Consider the following 21,176-nt stretch of genomic DNA (forward strand, 5'->3'; position numbering starts at 1 on the left):
GCCTATCCATCTTTGTATATCTCCCTCTATGCCATGGCTTTGTAGCTTCCTGAGAAGTCTTTCGTGTGGAACTTTGTCAAATGCTTTCTGGAAGTCCAAGTATATTATGTCCACCGGCTTTCCACTATCAATTTGCTCGTTCACGGTCTCAAAGAATTGGAGTAAATTCGTCAGACACGATTTCCCTTTCCTGAATCCATGTTGACTGGGTTTCATCAAGTCGTGTGTGTCCAAGTGCTGAACTATGCTATCCTTGATCAGTGATTCAATCATCTTGCCGGGGACAGACGTAAGACTCACAGGTCTATAGTTGCCCGGTTCTCCTCTCGATCCTTTTTTGAAAATTGGCGTGACGTTCGCTTTCCTCCAGTCGTCTGGTATCTGACCAGTTCTGATTGACAGGTTTGCAAGTTTTTGCAATAACTCTCCAATTTCAATCTTCAATTCCTTCAAGACTCTCGGGTGAATTTCATCCGGTCCAGGTGATTTGTCACTTTTAAGTTTGTCGATCTGATAGTATATCTGGGCTAAGTCCACTTCAACTGTGGTGAGGCTGTCTTCTATTTCTCCTGCAAACACTTTCTCCGCTTCAGGTATTGTTGAGGTGTCCTCCTTCGTAAAAACGGACGCAAAGACGACAGTACCCAGCTATGCCGAGGAAGGTGCGGAGAGATTTACGGTCAGTCGGGGTGGGCAGAGAACACAGTGCCTCAGCCCGGTCAGGTGGTAGGGAACGCTGGCCCTGTGAAATGGTGAAGCCGAGGTAGGTGACTGAGGGCAGAGAAAACTGAGCCTTCTTGAGGCTGACCCGATATCCACAGTCGTATAGGTGGAGGAGCAGGGAAAGGGTGTGTGTGTGCGCTGAAGAGAGGTCAGGGCAACAGAGGAGGAGATCATCAATGTACTGGAGAAGGCAGGCAGGGGGTGGAAGGGAAAAGGAGCTGAGGTCTTGGGCTAATGCCGTACTGAACAAGGTTGGGCTGTTTTTGAAGCCCTGGGGTAATCTGGTCCAGGTTGCCTGGGTAGGGGATCGGGAAGGGTCAGGGTCCGGTCGCTCAAAGGCGAAAATGGGTTGACTGACCGGGGCCAGTCGGCAACAGAAAAAGGCATCCTTAAGGTCCAAGACCGTGAAGACAGTGGCAGAGGGTGGGATATGGGACAGGAGGGTATAGGGGTTGGGAACCAGAGGGTGGATATCAGTGGTGCGAGAGTTAACTGCACGAAGATCCTGGACAGGGCGGTAGTCAGGGGGATCTCCAGGTTTGAGAACCGGGAGGAGGGGAGTGTTCCAAGGGGATGTACAGGGGCGAATAAAGCCATCTCGGGCAAGGCGATCCAAATGAACAATGATAGAGGTCAAAGCCCGTTTAGGGATATGATACTGTTTGATTGAAACTGGGGTGGCAGCAGGTTTCAGGTCAATCACGAAAGGAGGAATGTTGTGTGCCAATCCAGGAGACCCAGACTCAGCCCAAAGATCAGGAGGAACAGTAAGGAGGTAGGACGGGACAGCGGGATGAGGAGCCGGTTCCCCGGAGGGAGACTGCATGAGGGAACAGAGGCGGGAAGACAAATGCCGATCTAGGGGTTGACTAGCGAGGAGAGGATCGTCAGGAATGTGCAGGGAAAATCCTCGTGTGGTTATGGAAATGGAAGCGTGCAAGGCCTGTAGGAGATCGCGGCCCAGCAAGGGGATAGGGCAGGAAGGCATATATATGAACCGGTGAGGGATAGCATGGGGGCCGAGGGAAACTGGCAACGGTTCAAGAATGGGGGCAGCGGCTTGGGATCTCGTGGCGCCAGAGACCTCAATTGTATCTGGGGAGAAACGACTGAGGGGTTTAGTGAGAACGGAGTGCTGAGCACCTGTGTCAACCATCATGGTGACTTTGTGATTCCCTATTTGGACATCGACCAAGGGTTCAAGGGAACCTAGGGAGTAGACGGGCAGGACATGGGTCAGTCGTACTCCCGAAACCGGTCTGTCTCAGTATTCATCATCTGAATCAGGGGCAGTGTCCTGGACCATAGCGATACTAGGGAGTGGTCGGGGAGCCAGAGAGGGACCGGCACGGGGTCCAGGCCTACCGGAAGCGGCTGGGGGTCCGGATCGGGGATTGAACCGATCCTGAGAGGGTCGATTGGGACATTCATTTTTCCAGTGTCCTGATTGTTTACAGTAAGCACATTGATCTCGGGCCAGATCAGGGCGGGTTCCTGGACCCGGTGTGAACCCTGGACCAGTGGAAACAGGAGGGGGGCCAACCTTATAGGGAGTGCGGAGGGCTAGGGCAAAGAGGTCTGCCTTTCGGCGGAGACAGCGATCAGCTTCCCGCCGAGCGGCAGTGTCGCGGTTCATAAAAACACGCTGAGCTATTTCTAGTAACTGGGTAGTTGTCATGCCAGCGAATCCCTCTTGCTTTTGAAGCTTACGGCGGATGTCAGGCTGGGCTTGGCTGACAAAAGAGGTATTTACCATGCGTAGATTTTCAGGGAGTTCCGGGTCAAAAGGGGTATAAGTACGATAGGCTTCGGTCAGGCGTTCAAGAAACGCAGCGGGAGATTCATCAGGTTTTTGCATGATTTCGGCTACACGAGTAACATTTATGGGTTTCCGAGAACTCTGAACTAAGCCCTGTATAATATATTTGCGATACGAGTCTAGTAAAGTCATGTGGGCAGGTTGGTCAGGTTGCCAGGAGGGATCTGTGTCGGGGAAATGTATCGTAAGCCAGTGGTCAGGATTCAGGTCCGCGGAGGCTAAAGTTTGGGCATGTTTCCGGGCCTCAGAAAGGGCTCGGCGCCGTTCTTCAGTGCTCAATAGGCAGACTAAAAGTTGCTGACAGTCTGCCCAAGTGGGCAGGTGGGTCTGGAATATGGAGGTAAGGAGATCAATAGTAGCTTGAGGTTTTTCAGAGAAGGGCGGACAGTTTGTTTTCCAATTATAAATATCAGTGGTTGAAAAAGGGGTGTATACCAGATGGGTTATCGGAGGTCGGGGAAACCCTTGGTCATCCGGGAGCTGGGCGGTGAGAGTATGTCGGAGGGGAAATATGGCAGCGGGCTTATCAGGACGATGTCGAAGGCGAGATTGCAAGGGAGGGCTGAAGGTTGCCTGGGGGTCAGGTTGAGGGTAGAGGGCCTGTTGGGGAGGTAAATCAGGGGGTAAATCGGGATCCTGAATATCACGGTCACCAAGACCGACAGGAACATTCAAATCGGGTCGAGGGGTATACGAAGGAGGGGGCGCTGAGGGTTCCAACGGATCCGGTCCACTATCTAATGGCTCGGATAAAACTGGGCAGTTTTCCTGGACCTTCCGTCGGAGGGCCATTACATGCACTAAGGTAGCTTTGTCCAATTGGGGTTTAAGCCAGGAAGGTTTTAGTCGGACCGTATCCAACCAACTATCTATATAAGGGAACTGATCAGGATGTCCCTCAGTGGGACTGGTGACACGGATATATACCTGACGTATAATATTCAAGTCCAGAGTACCCTCGGGGGGCCATCCTACACCGAAAGTGGGCCATTCATATGCACAAAATTTAGTGAGGGTAGATTTTGTCATTTTAGGGTCGCCATAATCGCCAGAAAAGGCGGTAGTAAAATGGTTAAGCATAATCTGAAGGGGGTCGGTGGGCTTGGTGCTGCTCTGACCCATATTATACAATCTGTATATGCACCCAACAAAAATTCCAATTTCCAGAAACTAGAATCCTATATACCTCCCCGCGCTTCACGTCGGATTAAGAAGTTACTAGACAGGAAAGGTGGAGACAGGATAGAGAAGAAATCAACTTCTCACTTACCAAGACAGGTCCGGTACCGGCACAACAAAACCAGGAGCCAGAAATCTCCACCGATTTGTTCCTTCTCGAGGTGCAATCCGTTGTCTTCGACGAGAAACCGTTCCTGGTCAACCACCAGGTTAATGCCGGCTATTACGGGTCTCGTAGGAGGCAAGGTTTGAAATCCTCCGAGGGAGACGATCGTGCCAAACAGGCTCAAGTCTGTAGATCAAGTCCCTGTTCGGGCGCCAAATGAAGGTACCTTTTAGGATAAGGCCCTCCGTTAGTAGTGCAGAGACTTGAGCCAGAGACTGAAGAGATTTAAAAAAAGGCTTTTATTAAACAAGCATATATGCTGGACTTCTGGGCAGAACTGGCTGCATAAACAGAAGACCCCGAGAATTTCGGACACAAAGGTTATATAGGGTCCTAACCAGTCCAAACCAGTCTAACCAGCTCTGACCAAAAGGTAAGAGCAGAGAGAAAAACAAAACCATAAATCCATCCTATAATCTATACATCAATGGCTATCTAACATCAACATCCTGTTGCCTCCTGGCCGTGCCAGGCACTAAGACAGATACATAGAACAGGCCTGTATGTATACGTGATTTCTCAGAGCAATAAAATGGAGTCACAGGTTGTTCTTTGTACTAATTATGACCCACTGATCTAAAATGGAGTTTCTTCATCTACACCGTGACCCAGCTATGTCAGCTAGCTAGGGATCCTTCACCTGCCATTCATGTGCATAGCCGCTCCCGGACGCTTCCCCCCTGGATGCCACTACCCCCTTCCCCCCCCCCCCTCTGCTGGGACTCTCAGGTGCTGACCCACTTTTGCTGGACTCACCCCGACTCCCATGCTCCCCCTGAGGCCATAGGTGCTGCTATCGCCTCCTCCCTTTCCCCCCACTGTCCAACCCTGCCTTACCCATGCGCCGCCGATGTTAGAAAGTGCCTGCTGCCGGTTTTCTTCTGGGCTGCTTCTGGGCCTTGAGCATCTCTGCATGGTCAAGGCCTTCTGGATCTCACCCTCTCTGAGATTCTCATGAGACTCAAGATCTCATGAAAATCTCGGTGAGGATGAGATCCAGAAGGCCTTGACCATGCGCAGATGCTCAAGGCCCAGCAGCAGCCCAGCAGAAAACCGGCAGCAGGCACTTTCTAACACCGGCGGCGCATGGGTAAGGACAGGGCCGGTCAGTGGGGGAGGGAGGAGGTGATCGCGAAGGAAGGGAGCAGCGCCAGTAGCCTCGGGGGGAGCAATACTGCCGGTTCCTGGGGTTGGGTCAGGTGGGGGCTCGCAAATTGAGTCAATGCTCGGTTTGCGAGTTACAGTTTGCTCGAGTGTTTTGCTCGTCTTGTAAAACACTCGCAAACCGCGTTACTCACAAACCAAGGTTTGACTGTACTTTTGCTTCTGTACGTGCTTTTCCAAAACACTGTGCTTTCTTATGTTACAAAACTCAAATCCTTTCTTAGTCAGCAGGTCAGTAGAATGAGAGAGGAACATAACTTACAGGCTCAATCAATCTGCAAAACTTCTACAGCTTCAGGGAACTCAAATAGGCCTTCTCCAATTACCATAGCTTCTGGCATTAAGTTAAACTCAGTAGCTGGGTTAGGAGGAATTTCACCCACCTCCTACATATCCTAGTCTGCTGGTTTAGCTTTAGTAGGCAGCTCCTGCTGGTGCCTAGCTGGGCTCTTAGTCTGCCTGCTCTCAGACACTCTCCTTCTGAAGTCCCCTGCTCTCTGTAGCTCTTATCCCTGCTCTTCCTCCTCCTCTCTGTAACCTGAGCCAGACTTTAAGCAGCTCTAGGCCATGCCCCCTAAGCCAGGGTGGGAAAATTGTATCAGGCACTTCATACTGAGAAGCAAGCAAAACATCCCTGCCTCTAGAATCTGAGTGCCTTAAAGGGACAGAACCTCAAGCATAATCTTGTGCAAATCCTGGCTATTCAAGGGAGAAAACCCTGAATTTGTCCTGGATTTGCCACAATATATTAGGAAAAGCTACAATCAAATCTGCTAAAGTTTTGCAGGTAATGTCCCACAGTGCCCTTGGGATGTCTGGTGGGCAGTAAAAAAAGGGCAAAATAGATTGGTTGAGAATTAACCAGTTTTCTCAGAAGCAGTTGCAATTTATTTCTAGTTTATATTGAGTGGAGAAGAATAAAGACAAGCCTCCTCTTTGAATTCCTATTTTTTTTATTCAATTTTCTCTACCAGGGGAGCTCAGAACAGTTTAATGAATTTATTCAGGTACTCAAGCATTTTTCCCTGTCTGTCTCAGTAGGCTCACAATCTATCTAATGTACCTGGGGTAATGGGGGGATTAGGTGACTTGCCCAGGGTCACAAAGAGCAGCATGGGTTTGAATCCACAATCTCAGAGTGCTGAGGCTGTAGCTATAACCACTGCGCCACAACTCCTAGTACCAGAAATGAAATTGTAACCCAGAGGAGCAGAACCCAATAAATAGTGATATTCCCCAGGGTCTCATCCACATCTCTATCATGGCCATTATGTGGATATTGTGCTCTTTAATCATTATGTGGATATTGTGCTCTTTAATCATATCTGAGATTAACAGAGATTTTGCTTTTACCTCACTTGTTGGTTTTGCTAACTGTGTCCAGTGGGCGTTTACAATAAAACATGAAAACAAAATATAAATCCCAGATACTGGTAGACCAGCTAATCTTATGACGTTGTTTTTCTTTCCTCCTTAGAAATGGAAGTTGAAAGGACAGTTTGTCCAGCACCTCATCAGTGGTCTCTGCCTGGACAACCTATCAACCAGAGTTGTAATGAACCCATGCCAGCCAGATTTACCCAGTCAACAATGGGAACTATTGCAAGCCACATGATGGTGCATGGAGCACATTCCATTTCATTTGCATGAGACTGTGGGAACGAAGGGGAGGGACGAGGACCGACACATTTCTTGCTCATGACATTTTTAATTGTGATCAACAGCAAGTCATTTCAGCTAAAAATGAAGTGTTAGAGAGACTTTAAGAAAACATGCCAGCATCATGCAAATTGACCTATCTTCACTCCCATGAGTGATGACATCATCATATCATGTGACAACTTTCATTGTGCATGGATCTGGGTAGAGCCTAATTGATGACTCAAGACTGAAAGAATGAGCAGTATAAGGCTGCCCTTTTGTTTCTTCATTTCAACATACGTGGCCTTCAACTTCATGGACTAACTTTTTCAGACTGAAAGAACTGTTATGTGAACTCTTTGTTGATGACCCTTTTTTTTTTTTTTTTGCTTTGCTTACTTTGTGTAGTGACCTATTTGTGGTCTCTTTGACTGCATCATGATTTTCATGAGGAAACAACCCTTACACTGCATAAAGAGGATGAGAGGAAAGTCATATTGAAGTTTAGATTTTTAACATCATTCCAGTTTATTCAGTGATAACCCCAACTGTTTCCAGAAACATAGAAAATGAAGGCAGATAAAGGTAAGTCTATCCAGCTTGCCCATCCATACCAACCTGCAACAAGCCAGGAGAATTATAATATAGCTGCAAATCTGTACGGGCTTTTGCGTGTCATGATTGGAGTGCTGTGAATTATTTGCAGTGCCTATGCAGTCTACAGTACATTCAGGGTTAATGCTATGATTTCACCAGATCCTGACTATGAAACTTAGCAGGGCAACCCACTGCATTGTTTGCTCCAGCTGAATGTGGCAAGTTGGATTACCAGAGGCTTCTTAAGCTAAAGCGTGAGGAAAACTAATGGGTAGAGGGGAATAGAGCAGTCTAGCTACAAATCATAAGACTCCAGAATGCAAACTTGGAATAGTGTATTTAGAACCTGCTTTGTTATCTTTGGGCTAGTTTCCTAATCTATGTTAAGGCAATACATGTTATTGATATTTCATGTACATTATTTGATGCTGACCCTACTATTGTTAGTGGGGGTCTACTTAATAATAATGTGCATAAAATAACGTGTTTAAGTGCAATGAAGATATTACACCCTCCTTTACAATAGCATGCTAGAATTTTTAGCGCTGGCCGCCACAGTAACAGCTCCAACGCTCATAGAATTCCTATGAGTGTCTGAGCTGTTACCGCTGTAGCCCCCGCTAAAAATGCTAGTGCGGCTTTGTAATGGAGGGGGTTAATGCAATAGCATAGGTTAGTAAATCTAGTCCCTAATTCATGGTCTATCTGTTATTTGTCCATTTGCCTAAAAAATATTTAAATACATTTTTAGTTTCTTCTTCCTATTGCACATTACATTTTTTTATATCTCCAAAAAGCAGTTGCAAGCATGGAAGAAGAAAATCCAACTGTTTTGTAAAAGTCTTATTTTTAAATCACAAATAAGGAAGAGGCATACAGCAGAAAACATTTTTTCTTTAAAATTTTTTTTAAAAAATACTACCCATATACAGTGCTTGAAAAGTTAAATTCATGAATTCTGATTTTTCATGGTGTGTGTGTGTGTGTATGTATATGTATATACTGTATATACGACTACTACTACTAATTATTTCTATAGTGCTAATAGACATATGCAGCACTGTACATCAAAACACAGAAGAGACAGTCCCTGTTCAAAAAAGCTTACAATCTAGCCAAGATAGACAAACTGGACAAGAAGGTGTATCAATACACAGAGGGAATGATAAAATAGATGTTGGTGCTTATAAGGTGGGTTGGAGTTTGGGATTGAGACTTTGAATCCGGATTTGAATACTGCCAGAGACGGAGCCTGACATATCGAGTCAGGCAGTTTGGGAGGGGCCTTAGGCGTCTGAGCCAATCAGAGCCTTAGGCTCCTCCCTCCGTATCCCTTGTGATGCACAGAGCGGGGCCTAAGGTCTGATGTCTGAGGAAATCAGATGTCAGACCTTAGCCCCCCCCCCATTCATCACATGGGATACAGAGGGAGGAGCCTAAAGCCCTGATTGGCTCAGATACCTAAGGACCCTCCCCGGAGAGGGGAAGGCCCGTCTTTTTCAATGGGCGGAACTAGGAGCTGAAGGGACCGTGCTTCCCTCCAGCTCCCAATGTTTAACAAAGGTATGAGGAGGGGGGTTTCAGGGAGGGGGGTAGTTGGGGGAGCATCCAGAAGCAGGAGGAAGTGGCATCCCTCCTTCCTTTATGGGGGGGAGGAAGGGGGAGGGTAGGGGATAGTTCGAAGAGGGGCCTCCGTTGGCAGGAGGGAGTGGGCATCCCTCCTGCCAATTTTCTCTTGGGGGGAGGGGATTCCTGGTGCCACGTTCGTCGGGGAAGGTTGTCATCGGTGGTGGGGGACTTTTTCATTTTTTTTATGGGACAGATATTTTGCTTGTGTAACACATGCAAAATATCTGTGCCATTGAAAAAAAAAAATGAAACATAAACCAGGCAGACCTCTCGGTAACACAGTTACCAACAGATCTAGACCATTCGGTTTTTCCAGCCTCTAAACCCCCCTTTTTTTCGGGGGGGAATAGCCAATCAATGTTAGTGCATTAATCACTTGGCTACTTTGCATAGTGTTTTAGCTAATTTGTATGGCCAGATCGGAAAATGGGCGATTGAAGGGAAAAACACGCGGTGGGCCGTTTTGTGCATCAGGTCGGTAAAATCGATCGTCGCTTAAAGCTGTGAAAACAGGTTTGGCAATGATCGCTGACTTTAGTGCATTTATCCCATAGACTGAGTCCCTATGTGTTCTCATATTGGCCATACCTTCTCTTGGCTTATATTAGGGGGAGGGGAACAAGGAGTGGAAGAGGGGAACAAATGCTAGAAAGTTCTTTTTTACCCAAAGGGTGGTGGACACATGGAACATGCTTCCGGAGGGGTGATAGGCCAGAGCACTTTACAGGGGTTCAAGGAAGGTTTGGGTAGGTTCCTAGAGGATAGGGGGATTGAAGGGTACAGATAGAACTAGAGGTAGGTTATAAAAGTGAGCAAAAACCACTTTACAGGTCACGGACCTGGTGGGCCACCGCGGGAGCGGACCGCTGGGCGAGATGGACCTCTGGTCTGACTCAGTGGAGGCAACTTCTTATGTTCTTATGTTCTTAAGAGTGCTTGCTAGTTCAGCCCACAGCCCATGCACCTTCACAACATATCACTACCACTGCCATTACCAAGGTCAGGCCTTAGACTAGCTTCTGCTTCAAGAAAAAAGGGCTGCGGGGAAGAGAAGATTGTGATGGGGAGATGTTTGAAGGGGATTTGATTGTAAAGGAGAGAGAGAGATGAGATAAAACTGGTCACCTTCTCTGCTGCAGCCTATTTTAATTTTTCAATGTTGGCAACCCTAATTAATGGTTTTATTTATTTATTCAATTTTCTATACTGTTCTCTCAGGAGAGTTTGGAAAGGTTTACATGAATTTATTCAGGTATTCAAGCATTTTTCCCTGTCTGTCCCAGCGGGCTCACAATCTAGCTAATATACCTGGGGCAGTGGGGGGAATAAATGACTTGCCCAGGGTCACAAGAAGCAGCGTGGGTTTGAACCCACAACCCCAGGGTGCTTTAACCACTGCGCCACACCAGCATTAAGGAACACAAAATACCACCCACGCTTTAAAAGCTGTGGGGAAAGCAATCAAGCGTGAGGGGGATGAGCTAGATTAAAATATTTATGTGGGAGAGTTAGAAAACTTAAAGAAACAACTTAGATGAAACAAGTATTAAAATATACACTGTACCAGCCATGAAGGACCCATCTAGTCAGCTCAAATTAAAGGTCATTGTAATGCCCAGTTGATCTCGTCTTCCCACTTATCCTGTAAGAACTAAGGATTTCTTGCGCTTATTCCACATATTTCTGAATTCTGTCATTCTTCTTTCTACTTCCTTTACTGGGAGGCTTTTTTCCATTCATCTACTACCTTTCTGTGGTGAAAGACTTTCTGAAAATACTTGTTTCCAGCTTTGGAGCTTCTTATCATGGTTCTTTGTTTTAGAATTTTTTTTATATGAAAATATGTTTTGTGTCTTGTGAATTATTTATACTCTTGAATTTATTCGATTATTTGTTGAGCTAAGTACAGCTTAACCGCCAAAGAATGGCGAAAGAAAAGACACTGCCCCCTTTCATTCCCATGACTGTATAAATCTTGGTTTGTATTGACTGAAGAAAAGTGTCAGCTGCGGCCTAGAAATAGTAGACCTTGCTCTTTCTCAAACTCCAGTGAGAATGACAATACCACTCCTCCTGGCCTGTCACCAGAAGACAATACATTAATGACTTTAATACTTAAACCAGATTTCATCTGTTCATTGTACTTCAGCTCTTACTCTACAACCTCTGCTCTCTGGAAAAGTTCTGATAGGCTGTTTTTGAAGGGATTCATCAAGCTGCATTAGGGTTTAACACATTAAACCCCTTAGGTATACAATGTAGTGCAGTGGTTAAAGCTACAGTCTCAGCACCCTGAGGTTATGGGTTCAAATCCACACTGCTCATTGTGACTGTGCAAGTCACTTAAGCCCCCCATTGCCTCAGGTACATTAGAAAGATTGTGAGCCTGCTGGGACAGACAAGGAAAAATGCTTAAGTACCTGAATAAATTCATGTAAACTGTTCTGAGCTCTCCTGGGAGAAAAATATGAAAATTGAATAAATAAATGATTCCCTTAACACACATTAAAGACACATTAAGCCCTAACACTGCTTGATGAATCCCCTCCTTAATTTGTCTCCCCATTCTAGTTAAACTAAACTAAAACTTAGTTTTATAGACTGAGTCATCAACCAAGAGGAGCTCGACTCTGTTTACAATAATGTAAAACATAATACAAAAATTTGGCAAGAAAAAGTAGACTGAAATAGTTAATTTCCAAAATGTTTAGCCGCCAAAAAAGTTTTCCGAACTTTCGGGAATAAAACAAAAGAACCTAAACTTCTTAATGCATCCCATTTGTGCTAAAGAGACCATTTTTATTTTCTATGCAAACTGATAAATATTTTCACTATTTTACATATAATATAGAATACATTTCTCTGATATATAGGGTAGAGAATGTTTTCATAGCAGCAGTTATCTCTTTCATCCTATTATTGGCATACTTTTGGATGAGGGATTGAGTGAACCACGAGAGTTGCTTTGATTCAATTATTCAGACCATAGTGGACTCTGACCTGGTACAGTCTGAATCTGACCTGCTTGACCCAACTTTGCCAACATTCAGCCTTCTGGAGATTTGACCTTGCTTGTTGAGTTGCGATCAATTTGATGTTTGATTTAGATCAGGGGTGTCCAATGTCGGTCCTCGAGGGCCGCAATCCAGTCGGGTTTTCAGGATTTCCCCAATGAATATGCATGAGATCTGTGTGCATGCACTGCTTTCAATGCATATTCATTGGGGAAATCCTGAAAACCCGACTGGATTGCGGCCCTCGAGGACCGACATTGGACACCCCTGATTTAGATAATAGCTAAATAGCTGGAGAATGATTGCAATCAAGATATTGGGGCTAAGCTGTTGGTATTTGGCTATGACTTTTGGTATTTAGTATCTGATTTTTGTAAAATTTCTGCCAAAAGCAAAGGATTTAGGTAGGCCTTCCCTCTTCAGTCAACACAATAAAGTTCCTATTAAACCACTTTTTAAAAAAAAAAAAGTCAAACAAAAATGAGTTGTACAGCTCCATTTAAACCACCATAATCATTTCATAAATAATGCACACTATTTTTTTAAAATTTACATGTTTTATTTTTTTTTTTAAGTATTTCTTTACAATCCTTCAATATAGTCTCCCTGTTTTGCAATGACCGAGTTCCAACATCTGGGAAGCTTCATTATTCCATCCAAGACACCATTTTTGTTCAGTTGCCGAATGGCTCGGGTACCAGTGGAAAAAAGCTCTTCCAGAAATGCAAAAGATGTCCACGTATAGGTTGTTTCAACTTTGGAAAAGGTCGAAGTCTGGTGGACTCATGTCTGGACTGTAGGGAGCAAGAGGTAACACCTCCCAGCCGTATTTACATAGTTTTTCAATGACAACATTCCCTATGTGCAGGCGAGCGTTGTGAAGAATGAGTGGCCCAGCCAAAAGCAACTGAGATCGGGTTTTGTGCATTTTTCTACGCATTTTCTGCAAAAAATCACGATAATACACTGCTGTGACACTTCTTCAACATGAAACTTTGTAATGATGATGCCTTCGTGATCATAAGCAAAAATCATCATTTGTTTGACTTTTCATTGAGGTCTTCAAAATTTTTTTGGTCGTGGGGAAGATGGAACTCTCCACTCATCATTGAAAAACTACACAAATACAGCTGGGAGATGTTACCTCATGCTTCCTACAGTCCAGACATGAGTCCACCAGACTTTGACCTTTTTCCAAAGTTGAAACAACCTATGCGTGGACAGGGCCGCCATCAGAAATTTCTGGGCCCCTTACTGAGCAATCCTATTGGGCCCCCCATGCACCCCTTCCCCCCCCCCGACGCCCCCCTCCTTTTTCTATGGGCCGAATACACACATACTTTTCTGCTAATGCTCCACCTAAGCCAGTCCCATAAAATCTTCTCACGTCCATTGGGTGATTTGGCATAGAGGAGATATTCATAAAAAGAACGTCCGTCAAGATCTTTACTCATAGACTGTGCCATTTGCTTTAAATCATCTTCCATCATTAATCCAAATTGCACAATTCTTTCTCTGTCTTTGTTCTGAATGGCATCTGGCCACATTGCTGGATCCTTCCAGTCAACAAATTTATGAGCAGGCGCGGAGAACGCATTTTTAAACAAATGTCATTTATCCTTGTACTCCTTATGTAATTTTAATCATCTATGGATATGTTTGTATGTTTATTGTTCAAATGGTTTTATTTATTTCCCCAAATTTATTTTTGTTATACGCATTGAAAATATTTGATATTGCATTTAAATCAAAATCTCAATAAACTTGAAACTTGAAACGAGTGCCCGTGAGATTGTGAGAGGGTTAAATACTCAAAACTTAGAAGAATAACAATTTACTTAAAGTTTTTGCTACGCCAGCTTTCTGGTATCTTTACATACAGTGGCGTACGTAGCATATGTAACACCCGGGGCCCATCATTTTTTGGCACCCCCCCCCCATCTGTAAGAAAAACATGATTTTTAGTAACAAACTACACGTCACACATGAGTACCTAGGAAAAGGCAGCATCTTACATATTGCAGTGAGCAATACATCAATACACCCATTGTAAAACTAAACAAGCCAGACCAGCACAGATCAATCCTACACCGTGAATCCTAACAGAAAACCATGTCTTTCGAACACACAGAACACAGAAAACACCTTCGCCTAGTATGGAATATGTCATCACAAACTAACCCCTCACTCTTTTACAAAACTGTAGTGTGGATTTTAGCCACAGTGGTAACAGCCCTGACGCTCATAGAATTCTGAGCATCAGAGCTGCTACCACCACGGCTGGCGCTAAAAAACGCTCCTCAGTTTTGTAAAAGGGGGGATAAAATAGAAATACACAGTTTCAATGCTCTAGCTCAGAGGTGCCCAAACTTTTTGAGCTTGTGAGCTACTTTAAAATGACCAAGTCAAAATGATCTACCAACAATAAAATTAAAAAACACAAAGCACACTATACGCTGAGAAAATGTTAATTATCATTCCTATTCTGGGGTTTTTTCAAAGAGGTCAAGGCAGATGACTCTATGCATTGTCACCTCAGTAACAACCATACAAAAATAGACAAATATACCCCCCATCCTTTTTATTAAACCACAATAGCAGTTTTTAGCGCAGGGAGCTGCGCTGAATGCCCAGCGCTACTCTTGACGCTCAAAGGCTTCCTGCGCTAAAAACCACTATTGCGGTTTAGTAAAAGGGGACCATATTGTAAAATATAGACAGCAGATATAAATTCAGAACTGTGCATAGTAAGTGAAGGGAAGTTTTCATCTCTGGGAATTTACCCAGTTAACTATTAAGTTATTTGGGCAAATTCCTTTGAAAACTGTGGTAATACTGCCTCCACTTTGCTAAATTTAAAATAAAATCATTTTTCCTACCTTGTCTGGTGATTTCATGAGTCTGTGGTTGCACTTTCTTCTTCTGACTGTGCATCCAATCTTTCTTCCCTTCTATCAGCCTGTATGCTTTCTCTCCTCCACACCTCATTTCCTCCCCCAACTTTTTCTTCCTCTCTCCCTGACTTTTCTTTCTTTTTTTCTTCTTTCCTTCTGTTTCCCTGCCTGCCCCCTTTCTTTCTTTCTCCCTGCCGTTCCCCAAGCCACTGCCGCTGCCATCGGGGAACAGGACCCACCAATGGATAACAGGCTCCAAAGCCGACGCCGAAGCATGCTCTCCCTGCTTCGGGCCGATCAGTCTTCCTCTCCCCGACGTCAAATCTGCCGTCGGAGAGGAAGTTCCACCCAGCCAGGCAGCGATTGGCTGGCCCGAACTTCCTCTCCGACTGCAGAATTGACGTCGGGGAGAGGAAGATTGATCGGCCCGATAGATTAGATCGCCAAGACAAAGTGAGTCTGGGTGATCGACTCACTTTGCCTTGGCGAGCTCTGGCGCCCCTGCCTTAGAACACTGCCTAGGACCCTGGGGAGCCCGGGCCCCCTGTCAGCTCCGGGCCCCTGAATGCAGGACTGGTAGTACTGCCCTGATGGCGGCCCTGTGCGTGGACATCATTTTGCATCTCTGGAAGAGCTTTTTTCCGCCAGTACCCGAGCCATTCGGCAACTAAACAAACATGGTGTCTTGGATGGAAGCTTCCCAACGTTGGGACTCAGTCATTGCAAAGCAGGGAGACTATATTGAAGGATTGTAAAGAAATACTTGGAAAAATAAAAACCATGTAAATTTAAAAAAACAGACTACAAATCGTTCAGAAAAGAAATAAAAACCATCCTATTTAAGAAATCCTTGAAGACAAACTAACACCGCAATTCTCTGAAGCAACTTGTTCTACTCTTCAATTCCTCTGGAAATGGCCAAATAACTTCTTTTGTAATCCACCTTGAACCGCAAGGTATTGGTGGAATAGCAATCACTAATATAATGTATTTATAAAATGACCCTCGTATAATAATTAATTTTCAGGTCAAACTAAGTTATAGTCAGGTTTAAAACACAGCATAAATTGAATCTGGGATGTATTTTATAGACATTGCTACAGGTTTGTCATTCCTTACAGACTATTCACAACTATCAACAGTTGATCTCCATTAAAACATTTCCTTATTAGCAGAAACTTTGATGACAGTTGTGGTCATCACTAAAAGTGGCCACCCTTAAAACTAAGAAAATGTACGTTCCAAAATGTACCACAAGCAACTGAAAGGGTTGCAACATCTGAAGTTCAGGTTTTGATTTAAAAGAACCTTTGTTTTTGATTATAGAATGCACTTTTGCCAAACTGAGTTGTGTGTAACACAATATTTTTCTTTTCTGACCAAAGCATGTGCCACAGCCTGTCTATGAAGAACTTGTATGTATAAATTGCTTGGAATTAAACTCGATTTGAAAACTTATATTGTTGTTTCTTTGAATGTTTTGTTTCAGTGAGTACCATTGTTTCCTAGAATCAATAACATCAATTAAATGATAACAAAAAGTAATACGAGTAGCAAGAAACCAGGTTCTAATAGTGAGATGAACTATTATTATAGTTGAAATATTATTTAATCTAATGTTTTAGGGACAGGAAAGGGATTTGGCTCATGTATTTCTCAGTAGTTATTTTACTGTCTCTGGAGGACTTATAAACTAGGGAATCATTTTACAAAACTGCATTAAAAGCAGGCCTTAGTGTGCTCTTATGTGGGTCTTTCCCACATGTTAAGGTCATTTTTGCCACAGCCATAAAATACCCTAATTTTGTATTTATTTAATTAAAAACAATGGGCTAATGTTGCTATTAGCACACGGCCATTAACTGCAGGAGCACTTATCACCATCTATGAGTTTTGTAGGCAGTAAGGGTTCCCTGTTATCCATGCACTTAGAGGGGCATAATCGAAAGGGTCGTCTAACTCCATTTGCGTCCAACTCGCAAGTCGTCCAAAGTAAAAAAACAGCCTAAGATACATTTTAGAAAAATACGTCCCAAATTTTTTTTGTTTCAAAAATCATCTAATTATATGTCCTGCCGTTCTGATCGGCCAAGTCGCTAAAGCATCCATCTTTATACCACATTTCCATCCAACTTTTCGTCCAAGTCAAAAATGCCTAGAAGAAGCCCTGTTGGTCGTGGGAGGGGTCTGCAAAGTGATGGACTGAACACCCAGACATGGCACCTAAATAGTGGGGTACCTTACAGGGTGCTGCTGTGAACTTCACAAAAAGGGTGCCATGTCTTCATCTCACTACAGCTCCCTTATAGATAATGGTGAGCCCCCCAAACCACCTCTAAAATCCCCTAGACCCACCTATCTACCACCCCAATAGCCCTTATGGCTGCAGGAGCCACTTATATGCCAGTACAAAAGGGTTTGGGGTTGTATTGGGGAGTGCACATGTTTAAGTATCAATGCAGTGATTACAGGGGCTCATGGGCATGGGTCTTCCTCTCTATGGGTCCCTAACCCACCCCCAAAACAACTTAAGCTGCCTCTGTGTTGGACGACTAGGCTTTCCTATGCCAGGCGGCCAGGTGATGATGGTCTGGAGGCTGAATTTAAAGGTGTGATTAATATTTTTATGGGGTGGGGGGGGGGTCGGTGATCACTGGGGTAGTGTGTGGGGGTATGTTTTATGTGTTTGCAGTGCTTATCTGGTACGACTAAGTCTAAGCCCAACTCCCGCCCTCGACACTCCTCCTGAAACACCCCATTTAGCTTTGGCACTTTGAAGGCCTAGGTTGTTTAGAAATACATCCAAAACCCGTTTTTAGTATCAGCACTTGGACGTATTTGGGAAATGTTCGTCCAAGTGCCGACTTAGGCCGGTTTTTGGACGTTTTTCTCTTTCAATTATGAGCCCCTTAGCATATGGTAATGCAGATGCGCTAACTGGGTAGTGCAAGAGTGCCCACTCTCTGCCCCTGACATACACCTTTAAAAAATACAAAACAATGTTTAGTGGCTGCCCACCCCAAAACTAGCATGGGATACAGCGCACCCTGCATTAGGCTTCTTTTTTTTTCTGCAGTGTTAACCACATGTTAGCACATAATGCAGCATAGTAAAAGATATTGGTTTGTACCTGGAGCAGCGGAGAGCTGGGCAAAGTCCAAGATCTCAAGAAACCACAGTAGGATGTGAATTGGTTTCCTTGTTCGTAGCCCATTGCTGTAACCGTTAGGCTACTCCTCCACTCCTAGTGCCGTGTTATGATTTCTGTTCTGCTCCCAATGCAGCTTGTGAGTAGAAAATATGATTCATGCTGAGGCTTTTTTCTTTGTGTATTTGAATTTGGGGTTCTAATTATCAAGGCTTTCAAGAGCGTTTTATCTGTGTTTGAAAAATAAGGGGCTCATAATTTTAAAAAAGTCTAAAAACCCTCCCAAGTTGGCATTTAGATAACCTAAAAGACAGGTTATCCAAGTGCCGATAAACCTATTTTATGGATGTATCCAGGGACTTTTTAGGCCTCTGAATGCTCCTGTGCTCCCAGAGCTAAAAGGGGTATATTTAGAGTAGTGGTTGGGGCAGGATGTGGGCTGATCTAGATGTAGTCATCCTGCAGGGATAATTGAATGTTTTACTAGACTTCCTGGATGGAACTTATACTTTGTGAGTTAGCCGATGTATACAGGTATAAATGCCCAAAAAGTATCCAAAGTGACCAGATAATCACTGCAGAGACAAAGTAAAGACACACACACACACACACTGTTCAATGACCTCCCCTACACCCCCACAAAGATCAGAATAAAAACGTACATACCTGTCTCTAGAACATCAGCTCCTAGTATAGGAAAGTCTAGTAGAGCTGCATATAGGTCTCTTAAATAGCCTGGGGAGTGGGTTATACCACTACATATGGGTGGAACATGTGTGCCCACCAAAAAAAACCCAAACCCTACTGTACTGCTATATAGGTGGCACCTACAGCCATAAGGGCTACTGGGGTTGTAGACAGGTGGGTATAGTGGGTTTGGGAGGCTCACCATAACCTATAAGAGAATTCTGGTGAGATGTTTATGTGGCACCCTTTATGTAAATTTCATAGCAGTGCCCTGTAAGATACCCCACTGCTTTGTTGCCATGTCTAAGTGGCCAGTCCATCCCAATGCTAGCCCTTCCCATATCCGAAAGGTCTTGTTCTGGTTGTTTGGGACTTGGGCAAAATTTTGATTGAGAATGTGGTATAAAGATAGGCGTCCTGGCGGTCTGGATGAACAATAGTCTGGATGTCCAGATAGATGATTCTCAAAAAAAAAAAAAAAAATTATTTTAGATGTATTTTTCGAGAATGGACATTTTCTAGCTGCCAACTTTGAGTGTCTAGCACCATATGTCCGAATCGGACTTAGACGTATCTTTTGATTACACCCCTCCACATGTATAAGAACATTTTGATTACAAATGATGAAGTTTTGACTAATATAGGGGTCCTTTTACTAAGGCTTTGCTAGCCATTTTAGTGCATGCTAAATGCTAATGCGTCCATATTTAGTGTGCACTAAAACTGCTAGTGTGCCTTAGTTAAAAGACCCCATAATTAATTGTAAATGAACTTTGGAATTTTTATATTGATTTTTTAAATCTTTTTTTAGAATCGAACAAAATTTTTATTATTATTTTGTTTTCTTCTTATTTTCTTATCATGTAATTTTTTTTATCATTTGGTCTATTTTTTGTCACATTCAAGTCTTCCCCCTTTTTGGGCCTATAAAATAATACAGGCATAATTATCTTTATATCTTTCACAAATACTTTTACTCAGGACATTCTGCTAAGCAGACTGTGAGTCAGACATGACAGTTTTCAAGTCTTGGCTTGGCTTAACTTTCTCATGTCTAGCTGATGACAGTCTCATATAAGAGAAAAGGAAAGAATGTAACATTTTCTTTTATTTTTTGGAACTGTTACCCATATAACTAATCTCATGCTCTTTTCCATGACTTTCTCCTCATTCTACATGACTTTTCCTAGCTCAAAATAAAGGAATGTTAAGATGAAAAGTATACCAGGGATGACAAAGAATGCATGACCAATGTTTCAGTTTCCAGAATGAACTATCATGAGGCACAAAACACCATAAGCTAGTGTAGTGAATATTTGCTCATCTCCATCTGTGTCCCTCTTCTCAACAAACATGAAAGCCACCTAAATTGCATTGTCATTGTATCATCAAAGTGTGTAGGATGCCACAAATCATGCATTTTGGCACTTATATAGATATTTTATGGCCTACATGCTTTTGATGTTAGCATAGTAATGCAGTATAGGTGAATCTTTGTGTTTGTGGAGAGAAGAGACACAGGGGTAAGCACAGATCTATATAAATAATTTTTATGTATTTTATTCTAAGAACAGAATATTAGGATATGGGTTTCAAATAAATGTTGATTTAATATTATGCTTTCTTTGGATTGCCTGGTGTAGTGTTTTGTGGGTTTGTTTGTTGTTGTTTTTTTTTGGGGGGGGGGATTCTCATGGTTTTACCCCACCCCCACCCCTAGTACTGAATGAATTCTGAGTCACTGTGCAATACAGACAATACAAGTATACAGAAGTCAACTGCCCTGCAGAATTTCAATGTAGTGCCCCACTAGAATCCCTGCTAAAGGATTGTGTCCCTAGAGCAAAGTCATAACAAGCAGAGTAAGTGAAGCAACTCTTAACATCTAATAATTTCTTATATATACTGCATGCAAGCCCCAAAGCTATAGAAGCAGTGTGTATTCTGCAGTGGTTATTAGCAAGAGACCCCTGCTGAATGGGTGGACATTTTAAGTGGGTTTTGTGAATACGAATGATCTCTTCCCAGTTTCCTCGAGGAATTTTGAATTCATTTTGGCTAGACAAAAATGATTTTTGATTAGTGTGCTTTGTTTTAATATTTTGGGATCAGCCTTTGACACAGCATGAGCAAAATTTGGCCCATGTCAAGCCCAAGTCTCTAATAAGAGACACACTTTCTCAAGCTAAGTACCTTTATGGGTATGGATTATTGTGAAAGATTTTTTTTCCCCCACAAATGTGTATTTTATGAGTATTTAACGAAGCAATATTTGAAGCCAATGAAGAGTTAGGTAAATCACGGGCAGAGTGGCTCATGTGAAACTAGTCACCACTGAGGTTTCTGAAGATTATATCCTGGATGAAGATTGTAGCTGTGCTGTATGTACAGGTGTAGTGGTGCTGCTCATAATTACACATTCAAATGGAATAAACGTTTAACCAACTTTATCTCGAACGCACTTTCTTACCAAACTTTTAGGAAGTCCATCAGAACTCCATTTCTGCCATGATGT

General features: G+C 43.5%; 1 protein-coding gene across 1 annotated transcript in view; it reads left to right on the plus strand.

Annotated features, from left to right (window-relative positions):
• Positions 1 to 7,057, plus strand: part of GALNT16 (polypeptide N-acetylgalactosaminyltransferase 16) — a 316,815-nt gene extending 309,758 nt beyond the window's left edge. Inside the window, exon 15 of the mRNA XM_033950875.1 lies at positions 6,529 to 7,057. Within this exon, the coding sequence (XP_033806766.1) occupies positions 6,529 to 6,666 (138 nt within the window). The 3' untranslated portion in view covers positions 6,667 to 7,057. The remainder of the gene's footprint in view (positions 1 to 6,528) is intronic.
• Positions 7,058 to 21,176: the final 14,119 nt, after the last annotated feature.

This window comes from Geotrypetes seraphini, chromosome 7, assembly GCF_902459505.1.
Source record: "Geotrypetes seraphini chromosome 7, aGeoSer1.1, whole genome shotgun sequence".
Lineage (NCBI taxonomy): Eukaryota > Metazoa > Chordata > Amphibia > Gymnophiona > Dermophiidae > Geotrypetes > Geotrypetes seraphini.